This window comes from Corythoichthys intestinalis, chromosome 4, assembly GCF_030265065.1.
Source record: "Corythoichthys intestinalis isolate RoL2023-P3 chromosome 4, ASM3026506v1, whole genome shotgun sequence".
NCBI classification, from domain to species: Eukaryota; Metazoa; Chordata; class Actinopteri; order Syngnathiformes; family Syngnathidae; genus Corythoichthys; species Corythoichthys intestinalis.
The window spans coordinates 12614141-12629492 of record NC_080398.1 but is presented as its reverse complement, the minus strand read 5'-3'; the positions used below and the strand labels follow the sequence as shown (position 1 = coordinate 12629492).

At 37.2% G+C, this 15352-nt stretch overlaps 2 protein-coding genes across 2 annotated transcripts; one reads left to right on the top strand and one right to left on the bottom strand.

Annotated features, from left to right (window-relative positions):
- Positions 1–555: 555 nt before the first annotated feature.
- On the top strand, positions 556–4997 carry LOC130914160 (serum paraoxonase/arylesterase 2-like). Its single transcript, XM_057833113.1, has 9 exons — positions 556–684; positions 767–846; positions 916–971; positions 1322–1484; positions 2820–2946; positions 3048–3251; positions 4145–4226; positions 4384–4512; positions 4607–4997. The coding sequence occupies exons 1-9, from the start codon at positions 608–610 to the stop codon at positions 4766–4768; spliced, it is 1080 nt and encodes a 359-aa protein (XP_057689096.1). The 5' UTR covers positions 556–607; the 3' UTR covers positions 4769–4997.
- LOC130914159 (potassium channel subfamily K member 5-like) lies at positions 3609–11530 on the bottom strand. Its single transcript, XM_057833112.1, has 5 exons — positions 11257–11530; positions 8794–8905; positions 7691–7857; positions 7395–7563; positions 3609–7319 (listed from the first exon to the last, which is right to left on the bottom strand). Exons 1-5 carry the CDS (start codon positions 11440–11442, stop codon positions 6643–6645), a joined length of 1311 nt encoding a protein of 436 aa, XP_057689095.1. The 5' UTR covers positions 11443–11530; the 3' UTR covers positions 3609–6642.
- Positions 11531–15352: the final 3822 nt, after the last annotated feature.

Below are 15352 nucleotides of genomic sequence, written 5' to 3'. Positions count from 1 at the left end.
TGGAAACCTTTCTGTCTAATGTTGTTTAAAAAAAAATCCTTAATGTTAGAGATGCACCAAAATGAAACCAATCATTTAACATATTAATAGAAAAAATATTTTTTTGTTATACAAAATAATTATCATTCATATGTTTATCATAATAACAGAAAAATATGAATTATTAATGTTTGCCTACAAAAATACGTATTTGATCATATTGATTTGATGATAACATTTCAGGCAAGGCACAACATAAAATAACATTAAATACAGATGTTTAACTTCACCTCCGAGGGTAAAAAGCATGTTCAAAATACAAATATTAATCCACTATTGTTTCACAGACACCTTCATTGTACATCATTTTTACCATTCATATTGTATTTAATTTGTGTTTGCGGATGATAATTGAAGGGATCATTCTGAAGCTGTTGTCGGAGTGGCCATTGATCGTACCCATTAGTTGTGCTTGCAGCAGACAGATAAAACAAGGGTCATCCATTTCCCTGTTTATTTACCCTTTCTCTGTTTGCTCAAACTGCTTGGGTGAGTTTGGGTTGCTATTTATCGAAATTGAAATCCAAGGGTCAGTTGTCTTTTGGACAGCTTGCTGTGCAGTTTAATCATGGAAACAGTGGGCTTCATCTCAGTGGCTATTACTTTGTTTTACATGCTGCATGGTGAAAGGATGATCAATGCAAGGTAAGCAGCATTTGCTTTGGGCATATACTATGCATTTCTATTTTTGTACACTTGTGCACCTTCACTCATATTTTCTTTACAGGCATTCAATGAAAATATATCTTGGATCTCGTGAGCCAGTCAACAATCACCTCCCCAACTGTGTGCTGTTGAAGAACCTAAGTAAGTGCCAGAGAAAAGTAGACATCAGCACTTTCCTTAAGTAGGTAATTACAGAGTGCACTTTTCCAGATAACGGTTCAGAGGATATAACTGTTTTTGGAGATGGACTGGCACTTATCAGCTCTGTAAGTTGAATTGGTTGTTCCTTTCTTGCTAGACCTGTTTTAGAATAGTACATTTGTCTTTAATGTTAAATCCTAACTGTTGATTGAACAGCACAAACTGTTACCAAGAAATGTAAGATCAATTATTTGTTAAAATCAGGGTCTGGTATTCTGCCTTTGGAAAACAAGCTGAACCCATTCTGAGAATGACCCCGTTCAGCTTTTGTACCATTCTGAACTACCCCTGCAAATTCTAGAGAGGGTTTACTCACTTAAATCTACACATGGCAGTCACACAAAGTGACAGGTTTTGACCAGATTATTCAAGATAATCTTTCAGAGACCTTAAATAATATTTTCAACAATCACAGGGTTTGAAATACCCTGGACTGCCATCCTCTGATGTTCCTGGGAAGATTTTCTTCCTTAATCTGAAAAAGTCTGACATGGAACCAATGGAGCTGCCCATATCGGGGAAGCTTGACCTGGAGACGTTCAACCCTCATGGCATCAGTGTCTACACAAGTCCAGCTAGTATGAGAATTCATTCTATGAATTGCATTTATCAACTTTTCCCCAAACATTTAACTGACAACACAGCAATAGAGGATTTTTGCATGCAACCTTTGTTATGTAATTGGACAAACCTGCTCAGAGTTCACAGTTGGGCCTCAAATATACTGAACTGCATATATGGCAGAAAACACTCAGGTGACTTGAAGTTCCGCTCTGAGACCCCCATTTTGGCCCATTTTCAAAATTGTCCGATAGTCATGAGTGATACCTCAATGGAGAGCTTAAAATCTCCATTTTCTGAGGGAAGAAAAATTAGGAACAGGAGGGCATTTTAAAAAATAAATAAATAAACAGCGAAACCCTAACTGGAGGTGAGAGCATGAAAGAGCATTATTAAGGACAGCATGATTTTAACGAGATATTATCACGTACTTACATTGTTTCGATCCAAAAACTCCATGTAGCATGTATCACCAAGTGTCAAGACACAGCTGTGAATGGCCACAGTCGGACTTTTGGGGGATTTTATGGGTGAAACACGGAAATATAACAAGAGTCGCAATGCAGAAATCGCAGACATCAAGGAGTGGTCGAGATTTTCTTTTTCATATATTTACCCTTTTAAACTTTTTTTTTTCTCAAATTTTCTTTGTTTGGATCGTTTATTTATCATCTAATATATCAGATAAAATGTGACAGTTACAAAAAAAAATACAATGAAGCGATAGTTATGAGGTAGATATCCGCGACTTATTTACAGACACCATTTTTTTCAGTGTGACGTAATTTGTTTAAAAGTGTAAAATACGCGAGTGAAGTTTTTTTTAAAAAATGTTTGACTAAATTTTTTTACTAAATCTTAGACATCAGTAAGTGATTCTAAGCTAAAAATGATAGACATGTTGAATCATAAATATAATTAATTGCCTTCTTTTTATGGCTGGGCTGAAACAAAAGCGGTTGCGCGACGTCTGTAAATGGGGTCTCCAGAGTAAAACAGACAAATTAAAAATAGTTCGAGGGCTTAATGCACTATGAATCTGCTATGGCAGCATATAAACATATTGTTTTATTAAACACAAAAGTTCCTTTGGCTTAAAATATAGCAGTTTATTTTAAAGAGGGGTGCAAGAGCAGAAACCGCTTTTTCAGTCTTGTCTGTGTTTTCCACCATATACAAAACATATTAAAATAAGTGAACATTTAAACATGTAAACAACAATTAGCAAACTATTGTGAAATGTTTTCACTCGTAATACTGTATATCCTTGTGATATTTGCCACTTAACAGGAAGACATTTCTATTTGTAAGAGTTGCTGCTAATACTTACCGCCGATTATCATCATTTTCAGATGGCACGGTGTACTTGTTTGTTGTGAATCATCCTCAACATAAAAGCCAAGTAGAGCTGTTTAAATTTGATGAAGCGGGATTGTCTCTACTGCATCTAAACACCTTCAAACATAGACTTCTTCACAGGTACTGCGAAGCACTTTCAATTTTATGATAAATTCATTCTAAAAAATACACTATTCGTATCACTTAAAAGTAACTTTTTCTCTGTTTTTATTACCCTCAAGTGTGAATAATATTGTGGCTGTAGGAGTGGATCGTTTTTATGCCACCAATGACCATCATTTTCCAGATGAACTCCTGAAAACTACTGTGGAGCCTCTTCTGGGTCAACCCTTGACTAATGTTGTGTATTACAGCACAGAGGAGGTCAAAGTGGTCTCAGAGGGCTATTACATGGCAAATGGCATAAACATCTCACCAGACCAAAGGTTTGATAGTTCTATGCAAGGGCGTAGGTTTGCATAGGGACGGTAGGGACATAACACTACCAACTTTTCAGGATGCTCAAATTATCCCCACCAACTTTTAAGCAACCTTATTTCATTATATAATGACTTCAGTTGTATAGGTCATTTAGAACTATTAAGTGAATTACAGTACTTTAATTATGTTCAGACTTAGACTGACCCTTTTTCACTCGCTAAATGTGCCAGTCCATTTTTTCCCCTCAAACGCACGTTTGATTGGCTGATGACTTGAACCCCCCCACCCCCACATACACACCCATTCACAGCCAGACAAAAACAACATGCCGCCTCCCCCGCCCCCTTCAAATACGAGGGATATTAGAAGTTATTTTCCACCAGAAGCAGCCACTGTAAGTAATGTAAAAAGATGTCAATGTTGTGGAGGTTGGGAACACTCCACTAATTTTGCTACTACTACAGTGCTTCAAGTCGAATTTACTCGCTGAGATTTCTTGAAATAAGAAAAACAGCTAGCTGAAAATAAGCTTAACAGACTTATTTTAAGCAAAATTTTGTATATTTAATCTAAAATGAAAAACAGAAATGTTCTCAATTCAAGAATATTGTTCAAAACATTATTTGAAAGATTTTTTTTCTTGATTTAGGTGAATAATTACCAACTTTTAGATGTATGGGCTCAATACGAACAAATAGTAACATTTACTTAAGGTAAGTGGAAGAATCTGACGCATTAATCTGTTAACTAGCCTTTAACACTCAAATGCTGTTATGTTATGCTGTTATATCGTCTCTACCAATATTAAGACCAAACCTACACCCTTGGTTCTATGTGTGTTGAAAAATTATGAAATTAATACAATATATCATTACTATCCCCCCTTCCTCCTTAATAGGCATATATATGTGGCGGATATACTTGATCATAAAGTACATGTATTGGAGCGGAAAACCGACAATGCATTGGTTTCTGTGAAGGTAAATGACTAAAAAAATATTAGTATTTATGTATTTTGACAGATGTTTGTTGAATGATTTTGTTTAAAATGATGTAAATAAATAATTGTGTAATACCTTGTGAATAACAATCATATATATTATTTTTAAATTCTACTTTTATCTTCTACAATTCCAGTCTGTGTCTGTGGGTTCATTTTGTGACAATATCGAAGTCGACCCGAAAACAGGTGACCTGTGGTTAGGTTCCCTCCCTAACATATGGAAAATGTTCCAGTTTGACCCAAAAAATCCACCTGGATCAGAGGTTTGGCTCATTTTTAGAAAACTATTGTGACTTGTCGGGATTCATATACAATTCCCTATTTTTATATATGTACATATTTCCCACTATTCCTTAGGTCATCCGCATCCAGAACATTCTCTCGGAAGAACCAGTAGTTACGCAGGTGTACGCCGATGATGGTCATGTGATTATGGGCTCATCTGTTGCTACCGTCTATGGAAGAAAACTATTAATTGGAACTGTGTTTCATAAAACTTTATGCTGTGATTTAGATTAGGGTGAAGACTGAAGTCATTCAATCATAAATTGAGGCAAATAATTTAATAAATGGAAATTTCAACAATTACATGTATGAATTTAATTCTGCCTTTAAACATGTATTTTACAAACACTGGTTACGGATTTGCCAAATGATTTGCAAATACCAAATAAAGAAAAAGCAAATAAAGTGTGATTGCAATTAAAGTCCTATGAATTACTTGGCAATGAAATGTATTGATACTTTAGTCCAAATAGTGCATTATTGTCCCAGATTTTGCAGAAAATTTCAATGTATTTATACAGTGGTACGGAAAAAGTATCTGAACTTTTTGGAATTTCTCGCATTTCTGCATAAAATCCCATCAAATGTGAGCTGATCTTTGTCAAAATCACATGGATGAAAAAAGTGTCTGCTTTAACTAAAACCATCCAAACATTTATAGGTTTTCATATTTTAATGAGGATAGTATGCAAACAATGACAGAAGGGGGAAAAAATAAATTAACCATCACATTTAATATTTTGTGGCCCCCTCCCCCTCTTTGGCAGGAATAACTTCAACGAGACACTTCCTGTAGTTGTTGATCAGTCTGACACATCGATCAGTACTAATCTTGGCCCATTCTTCTCTACAAAACTGCTGTATTTCAGTAAGATTCCTGGGATGTCTAGCATGAATCGCTGTCTTTAGGCCATGCCACAGCATCTCAACAAGGTTCAAGTCTGGACTTTTTCTTGGCCACTCCACAAGGTGTATTTTGTTCTTTAGAAACCATTCTGAAGTTGATTTACTTTTGTGTTTTGGATCATTTTTTTGTTGCAGCATCCATCCTCTTTTTAGCTTCAACTGTCTGACAGATGGCCTCAGGTTTTCCTGCAAAACATCCTGATAAACTTTTGGATTCATTCTTCCATTAATGATTGCACGTTGTCCAGGCTCTGAGGCAGTACAAACAGCCCCATATCATGATGCTCCCTCCACCATGCATCATGGTGGGGATGAGGTGTTGACGTTGGTGAGCTGTTCCATTTTTCCTCCACAAATGACGTTGTGTGTTTCTCCCAAACAATTCAACTTTGGTTTCATCAGTCCACAAAATATTTTGCCAAAACTTCTGTGGAGTGTCCAAGTGCCTTTTTGCAAACGTCAAACGAGCATCAAAGTTTTTTGTTAGACAGCAGTGGCTTCCTCCCATGAATACCATTCTTGGCCATAATTTTACAAAAAGTTGATGTGTCCCATAGACCAGTGATTTCTGTAAGTCTTTAGCAGACACTTTAGGGTTAGTTTTTACCTCTCTGAGTATTCTGCGTTGAACTCTTGGCGTCATCTTTGATGGACGACCGCTCCTTGGGAGAAAAGCAACAGTGCCAAACTCTCTCCATTTGTAGACAACTTCTCTGACTGTCGATTGAAGAACATTTAGACTTCTACAGATGGTTTTGTGTCCTTTCCCAGCTACAAATCTACAATTCTTGATCGCAGGTCTTCAGACAGCTTTTTTGACCGAGCGATGATGCACATCAGACAATGCTTACCAGGTGTGTGTTTTATAGTGGGCCGGGCAGCTTTAAACCACTCATCAGTGATTGGGCACACACCTGACTTAAATTGTTTGGTAAAAATTGGTTTCAATTGCTCTTGAAGTCTCCTTAGGCAGAGGGTTCACTTACTTATTTTTCCCCCTTCTGTCATTGTTTGCATGGCATGCTATCCTCATTAAAATATGAAAACCTATGAATGTTTGGGTGGTTTTAGTTAAAGCAGACACTGTTTTTACATCTGTGCAATTTTGACAAAGATCAGATCACATTTGATGGTGATTTTATGGTGAAATGTGAGAAATTCCAAAAGGTTCAGATACTTTTTCATACCACTGTAAATTAATTTTACCCCTTTTCATCCTGATTAAGTAATGCATCTTCTTCTTCTACTTTAGAAATTTTAAACCGATTAAAACAATCACTTGGCTCCACAGTTTTTCCCTGTGTGCTTCCTGAAGTTGGCACAGTAAATATAATGCCTTCAATTGATGAATCATTCGTTTTGTTAACTTCATTGAGTCCCTCTTCGGCTTTCACACACTCTGCTGGTTCTGTTGTTGTAGAGTTTTGTCGGCAATCATCGCCCTTTGGGTTTATGAATACTTCACTAATGCTTTTCAGGCATCTGTGTCGTGGCGAGTGATCCAGCGTCTCTATGTTAGTGGTTACGATGTCACTGCAGCTCTTGGACCGGTTGAAAACGTCTTTGGCACTTGGTTTTGCTTGCAATCCAATTTCCTTGATAACAGTACTGTAGTCTTCCTCTTTTTCTGATAGGAAGCTAAAAATATCAATAGCGGTCGGCCTCTTCGCGTCTGACTTCGGGGTGTCCTCTTCAGGCTGAGGTTCGTCATCGTAGAATGGCCGCCGTTTGTTTCGTCTTCTCTTAAACACCTTGTGAGCTTCCACGACCATGTTTACATTCCAGCTGAAGAATAGAGACAGCCATGCCAGACCCATGTAGATCCAAATCTCTGCAAACACCCTGTATAACCTCGGATATTCAATGTTTGGATTCACACCTGAAATTAATGTGCATGTAGTAAATGAATTGGAGTATATCAGCAATGAATTGATTATAAAGATATTAATTCTACCTGCCACGTAATCTCCAAAGCCGACAGTTGTAAGGGTGATGAAAGAAAAATAGAGGCCTTCTAAGTAGCTCCATCCTTCCAGGGACATGAAAACAAGTGGAGGGATCACCAGATGCACAAAGAGCCCCCATAACAGGAAAATAGCTGTGCAAATAAGCTGAACACGTTTCTGATAACAAGAAGAAAAGTGAGACATTTATTTTAAAAAAAAAAAAAAAAAAAAAAAAGCTATCTCCAGGAGACCTAAACTTGATGACAACAACAATCCAAAATGTGGAACAGGTGCAAAGCCTTACCACTGGCACATTTTTGCGGATGAGAATTTCGGACAGACGCTTTGCCCTGTCTCCAAAAAATGAACCCAGCTTACTTAGCCATACCAGACACAGTGGAATGCCGCACAGACCATAAAGGATGCAGAACACTCGACCCCCTTTAGTTTTTGGGGCGACATTACCATAACCTGTGAAATACAACAACAATATATCTACTTATTTAAATAGACAGGCAACACCTTTATCATGCACTTACTAAAAGTAGGAATCTTGAATAATACATTTTTTTATGTTTATTTTTCAGACTATATAAGGCGCATCGTAATTGTGCCCTTAAAGTCCAGAAAATACAGTAATAGTCTAACAGTGGAGAGAAATGTAAATAAAGATAAGGCCAAATGCTCACCCTTCCTCATGACGTCAGTAATACTCATGAATACTTGAATACTTCATCACTTTGAGAAACCGTCTTTCACTTGGTCATTTATACACAGCGTTATCTGTCCCTTTGTAACCTTTATCTCATGGCAATTGAAACCGTCTGGTCAATCAATGTTTTACAGAGGAAAATTGAAATTGTTTTTTTTTTCCTGCATGAGTAAACAGGGCCATTACCCAAGTAGTGGTAAAGGAAACACTTACAAAACACTTACACATAAACATACAGTAATACCTGTATATGGTGTCTATCTTATGATAGACAGTTTTTGAAGCTGATTCATGGAGTGTACTGGGTCATGACAGATGAGCTAGGAATGGGGAGGCACTCATTTTAAGACTTTGACTTTTCTACTCTCCTTGAGTTGGCTACCTAATTATTTATCCACTATTCAACGCCTGTTGCAGTGGCTTTGGGTATTTGGAAACAGTATGCTGCTACCGTACTGTATAGGATAGTATATTTAGCCCAAACATAGTTTTGTACCCACGTTCAATGGGACAAGTGTTTTCCAAGTCAGTGTAAAAAATCTCGCTTCCATATGAAAACTGTGATTTTGAATGAGGAAGTAGTTGTTTTCTTTGTTCTTTTGGTGCTAAGTGTTCTACTTGCTGTGCAGGCAAAGTAAATGTCAACGTCAAATTCAATTGGTGTCACTGTGAGTTGAAATAATCAACACACAAACCTATTGTTGTGACAATAGTCGCTGCAAAGATGACAGAGTTCCCCCAGTCCCACATGTTGTGATGTTTGTCCCCAGTGATCAGCACTCCTTGGCCTGCAGCCTCTGAAACTACCTGGAAGGTATAACAAACAACAACAACACGAATTTAACACAATAAGGACACACTGTGCTTGAACTATGGTGACTTGCAAAGCAAACATATAGACTAGGCATATGAAGGTGTGAGTTTCCGGCGGTATGATAACCTTAAGCAAAAATATCAGTGTTACTTATTTCAAAAAATAAGAAGAAATAACTAAATATTCTAAATGAAATTAAAATAGTTGCAGTCCTTTAGATTAGATTAAACCCAAAGCCACAGCTCAAAATTATTACCATCAGAACCAAAATAATCATAATAAATTAGAATAAAACATAATAATTTTCCATAAAAAGCACGTGTGTATGACTTGTATCATGTTTACATTATACACACACTCTCTTTCGCAACACAGACAGTTGCCAGAGAGAAAAAAAACATGTTTTACCACCACTAGACACACTAAACACGCTGGAGTTAACTCTCGTTGCTGGTGGGAAACCTTCATGGTAGTGTTTACTAACCTTTAATTTTGTATAAATGCGAAATCATATTGGAGGTATTGCCTCCTCGGCAGCCACCCTCCTCAAACATGTTTTACATGTCAGTTTGCCCTCCTCTAAGCCATGGCCGCCCGTAACTTTTCTGTAGCCGAAGTATTTCCATTCCAGCGATTTCGATTTCTTCGATAGGAGGAAAAAGTTCAGTTTCACCTCCTCCAGCCATCGTGTCGCACAGCTGACTCATTGACACTAAGCAACAACCGGTGGGGGAGGGTTGAACCTTACAGCTGCAAGCGTGGGATTTCCATGCATTTTTGGGCCATACAAAGTAGCTAATACCTTAGGGACGGTATGACAGATTTTTTTTGCGGTTTTAAAACACTGACGTTGTCATACCATGGTATAACTTGAAACCGGTGATCGGCACATGCCCAATATAGATCAAAACTGATTTAAACACACTTTTACACCTGGACAATTAGTGTAATAACTCATTGGTTGTCACTTACTTTATAAATGTGCTGGCATTGATTACTCAATGCCGGACCATCTCAGTTCAAATGAAAAACACGTTGATCGCAGTCAATGGCAGCCAAAGAGGGAATTTACCCTTACGTGCAAGCTTTTTACTCAAACATGTTTTTTGCTTTTTTTTTTTTTTTTTTTTTTCATATACAGTGCTTCATGAAGATGTTAACATAAAACAAAGACTATAAGGCAAATGTTTAAGTCTGGTCTGTCGTACTGCCTGTACACCTGAACATAATAATTAAGGAAAATTCTACACTACTGAACAACAGACAACAATGAATATTACAAATTAATTCACCTCGTAACTGAACATGAATAATTACACTGTTCAACAAACAAATTTACTATTTGTTGTTCTCACATAACTTTGGGATATCACCTACTGCTGGTCTCCTGTGTTTACAGTTGTCTTAAACATGGCATAACAGGTATTATTTTTTCTACTTTTCCAATAGTTTTGCATTGCCCCAAAAAAATAAATCTTGATTTGCAAATAACCCCCCAAAAACTGGAGTTTAAGTCCGATTTTGATTCAAGCAGAACAATATGTGGCATTTATGTGCTGAACTGCACTGCTGTGCTCCTATATGTGAATATAAGTAAATTCCGACAAGCTCATGTCAAAAACTATTCGGAAAAAATTTATGGAAAATACTGAAAAGTTAAATTGGTATTTACTAGTGAAAATATTTTATCTGATGAATCTGTATGAAATCCCACTAATAAGTGAGTAAGTAAGTATATCAAAAATGCTGATTGCATGAAAACTAATGCATGCATGTAAAACAACTGATGGTATATTTGAAACTAGACTGTTAGTAAAATAAATAAATAAATAAAAATCTTGGCCAATGTTGTCCTTATAAAGTCAGACTTTGTGAAACATCTCGCATTGAAATTAATTAGAAAACTGGTTTAATATCGCACATGTCTGAATAAAAACGTTAATACTTTGTTGTTCTCCAACCAAATGAAAACACATGAGCGCCATGAAAGAAGCGACACACCTTGTGGGAACATTCCTTCAACATGTGAGTAAAGACGTACAGGTTTGTGCTTTGTCCCGTTCATTGTTTCCGATATCCAGACGCTTTTCCGTCCTAACCATAAAACTAAAATACATTGTTTTTTGTCTTGGATCACCGTTTCGTGTTTTCGAACTTCCAACAGGATGTAAAGGCAGTTACTGTACGCTACGAAGTTGTTTTAACAGCTTTATATTAGCCAACCTTACTAATTTTGTGCTTCATTAAGCATCTATGATAATTTCATGAGTTTTCTGTTTGTTTATAAATCATAACCGATTATTTTTCTCTTCAACGTCAAATATGTAGTAGCTATTGTCCATACCTTCAGAATTTCTTCCAGATCTTCTTTCCCAAGGCATGGGTACTTCTTCAAAACCTGTTCTTTTTGGAGAGAATACTTAATCCTGGCCATTTCCCAGTTGGGCTCCTCGAGAATTTGGAATATCGCAGCCCCAATAGACAAATAAAAGATGATGCACGATGTTAAAAGCGGACCCTGGTCAGCCATATTCAAGTCATAATTTATGCCCCATCGACACGTTCCCTTTTCAACCTTCTTCCTGGTAAAAAAAAGAAAAAAAAAGAAAAGACAACAACTAAACTTCCTGGCCTGCTTGGTACACGCACACACCCACACGCGCACGTATACATGCGCGCGCCGTACGCACGCGCACACACCTCCCAATTTAATTACGTAACTACTACGTACTGTACCTGGTTGGGTGACACTCCCAGTTATTGGTTGAAAATATTCTCTGCAGGAAAGAAAGGGATGAGAAAAGAACTAACTAACTAAAAAAAAAAAGACCGCGTGTTTTTCTATCATTATTTTTGTTATTGTCAAATGTTATTTTAACTTATTAAACTTTTAAAATGTACTACATTTTCATGTTATTAGGTCAGATGCATTTTCGTTTACAGTATATTGCAATCCACTTGCATTGGCATTGGTGTAATATGACGTTCCGTACAATATAAGAATCTATTTTAGGAAACAATAAAGTTTTTCCTCAAACGCGTTGTATTAGGCTGCGTTAAGCTTTAAATTCACAGTCAACTACACGAATGTCAGTTGCCCTTATCTTCTTTTGCAAGGACTCAAGAGCAAAAATTGCACAAGCGTGTCTAATAGGAATCCCAGTAGGGTGGATCCACAGTTCTATGGTTGATAGTAATGCACTTTCTTTGTGAAATTGCTAATAATGTTAAGTGGTGAGTTCTCTGTGGTATGATAACCCTTTATAGGGTAAATGACTATTTTTGGTTATTTCAGAAAGCTAAACTTTTATACCCTACAGCAGAAGTGTCCAAACTTTTTGCAAAGGGGGCCAGAATTGGTGTGGTAAAAACGTGGGGGGCAGACCTTGGCTGACATCCTTTACGTAGAACAATATATTCAAGCAAATTTTAGCAAGCCATTCTGGGTGTTACATTTGCTTTATTATTTTTTATAATTAAAAATTTCAACAATCTCGCAACTAACCTTTGTGGCGTTCTCTTTCGACTCTCAAGCTCTTGCAAAACACTGCTGTTGTGAAGTTAAACTAGCTTTGAGTTGCTTAAATTTCTCGTTGCGTATCTACCTTGTAATCTTGTTGTACATGTTAGCGTGTCTTGTTTGGTAATATCGCCTCACATTGAACTCTTTAAAAACAGCGACTGCCTTTTTTGCAAATGGGGCAGACACAGTTGTTGTGTCTTTTAGTGAAGAAATAGTTCAATTTCCACTTATCATTGTAGCGTCGGCCGTCGCAGTCAACTTTCTTTTTGTTGTTAATTGTCGCCATTTTAGAAAGTTGGAAGTAAAGGGTCACACGGGGTGATGTTGCTCAGAGTGCTGCTGCTGCTGCTGCTGCTGCTGCCTTTTAGTGGGTAAATGAGGAGCAGCATTTTGTGTGTAAGCTACTTCATATGCTGGTAGCAGTACTGCTGACCAATTTATCAAGTCTGTGTGTGGGCCAGACATTATTGATTTTATGAAAGAGGCTGGGGGTCGGATGAAATTTGACCACGGGCCGCATTTGTCCCCCGGGCCGGACTTTGGACATGTCTGCCCTACAGCATATAACATGGTGACGACTCAGATGACAAAAGAAGGCAGTATTTGCAGTGCGATGTTTTATTGTCAGAGTTACAAGCAGAAAAAAACAATCACATTCTATTTATACAATTATTTTTATATTATTATTATAGTATTTAAATCATTATTATTAATATTATTCTGAATAATGACATTTTTACGTAAAATTGTTGATGAAAACAAAATTAAGAAAATTTAAATGAACAAAAACAGAAATACACTCACATTAAGGCCTCCAATAACACACAAAGTGGATTTTTTTCATAGCATTCAAATGAGTGCCCTCTTAAAGCTTAAAAATGATATTTGCTTGGCGTCAAAATACTACTACTGTATATCCTATATAGTCAGGGTCCTCAATTAGCGGACCGCGGTCCATGACCAGACTACGGCACACCTCTCTGCGGACCCAGCGCAAATAACACTTTTCAAATAAATAAATAAATAAATAAAAAGACCGAAAGACTTTTTTAAAAAAATTAACATATTGTAATAGCCCCGAATGGGGGGGGAGAAGGAGAGGAGTCGGTGATGACTTTCTCCACTTTATTGTGGCAACAATAACAAAACAATATACAAAATAACAGCAGGCTGCCGCAAAATACAACCATTCACTCTTGCTGTCTTGCCCCTTGCTTCCTACTACGTCACAGCTCCCCAGTCTGATCGCCTCTTAATGGGCCCGCGCTTAGTTATGGACATTACCATGTATTATTTGTGTGAATCGCCAATCAATCACTATGCGCTACTATTCTAGTGCTAAATTATGCTTCATTTTTAGTCAAATGTCTTCCATATTTCCACTTCTGTTGTAGTCTCGATGACAACGATGCGCTGATTGGCTGAGAGAGCCTTCACACTGCTAGCTAGTTTGGACGGACCGCAGCAGTGTAAAACACGAGTCGCACCCGGCACTTTGCAATCTGTTTGTTTACATGCCACCAGTAGAAGACTGAATCTAACAAAATGGCATGCTCAAAGCTTAAACCAAGAGAGGAAAAGTGGACAACGGAACTCACTGTTTCAATGAGGAATGGACAGACAAACAAACACGTGTCCATTTTATCACCTGCAAGTACCAAACCGATGTGCTTCATATGCTTAAAGACTGTGTCTCCGCATGGCCATCACTCCATTTGTGCCAAAGTTTAAAGCCATGGCTTACAATCCCAAATGCCATTTCTCTCATTGAGCAGTGTTTTACAGTTAAAGTTACCATCAATGATTATTATGTTTGCACCTTAATGACAGAGCTTGTCATTTATGTTCTGTACATGTGAATATGGACTGTACTACTTGCACATGTTTACTTTTTTGCCCAGCAGTGTTTTACAGTTACAAAATGTACTGTCAGTAGTTATTGTTTTCACCTTTATGACGGATCTTGTCAATTATTTAGTGTACATGAGTAACCATTCTACTTACATGTTGTTTTTTTTTGCATTTTTATTTTAAGTCAAGAAAATGTTTTGTTAAATTATTTTTATTTAATCGGATCGTGCATTGTGGTTTTTTTGGGTCAAAAGAAAACAACCTTTACCACCTTTGACCTGCCTTGTACTTGGCCGGCATTTCATAAATGGACACATGCTTGTCTGAAAAAATACAATTGTGGACCTTCAAGGTTTGTATATGAGGACCCCTGCTATATAATACAGTATACTTAATTTTATATTTCTATTGGTTCATTTAAAAAAAAAAAACGCCTAAAACCAAAGCTAAAATGTAAAAAAAAAAAAAAAAAAATACATATAAAAAATAATAATTATAATAATAATAATAATAATAATAAAAAACATCACATCACATCACATTTTGCTTGTTCTTTGTGTGAAGCTCTTCAAACGCGCATGCGCATGCACTCGCAGAGAACTCCTTTACCTGTGACTATGTCATTAGTCTAATGGAAAATAAATATAGCGTATTTTAGGGATGTCTGTCCTAGTCTAGCACGAGACACTTAAATTGGGAGCGGTGAGGCCGGAGGGTGTCAAATTATTATTAATGACATCGGTGTCTCCACCCTTCAGGTTGACGGTTTTGCTTGGTCATTGCATCTGCGTCATCGCCTCCGTGGAAACCTGCTTGACTCCCTCTGTGAAGGGAAACACCGGAACTAAAATTTTCTAAGTCCTCACTAAAAATGGCGCCAACACATCTTCCAAACAAGTCGTCGCTCAGGTAGGAAACCTTTATTTTGCGCAGTCGTTTGAAAAAATATTTTAACTGAAGTTTTTCTTCCTATCTGTTCGTTCCAGCTTTAGTCTGTTGGTTGCTCTCAAGGCACCGTGTAAGAGTTTAGCACCAGTTGATATTCTCCTCGGATGAAATGTTCGCA

Coding starts and splice junctions, on each gene's coding strand:
- LOC130914160 (XM_057833113.1), top strand. CDS start 608: ATGGAAACAGTGGGCTTCATCTCAGTGGCTATTACTTTGTTTTACATG. Junction 847..915: donor TGTGCTGTTGAAGAACCTAA/GTAAGTGCCAGA, acceptor GCACTTTTCCAG/ATAACGGTTCAGAGGATATA. Junction 4,513..4,606: donor AAAATCCACCTGGATCAGAG/GTTTGGCTCATT, acceptor ACTATTCCTTAG/GTCATCCGCATCCAGAACAT.
- LOC130914159 (XM_057833112.1), bottom strand. CDS start 11,442: ATGGCTGACCAGGGTCCGCTTTTAACATCGTGCATCATCTTTTATTTG. Junction 7,858..8,793: donor GACTATTGTCACAACAATAG/GTTTGTGTGTTG, acceptor TGTATTTCACAG/GTTATGGTAATGTCGCCCCA. Junction 7,320..7,394: donor CTTTGGAGATTACGTGGCAG/GTAGAATTAATA, acceptor CATTAATTTCAG/GTGTGAATCCAAACATTGAA.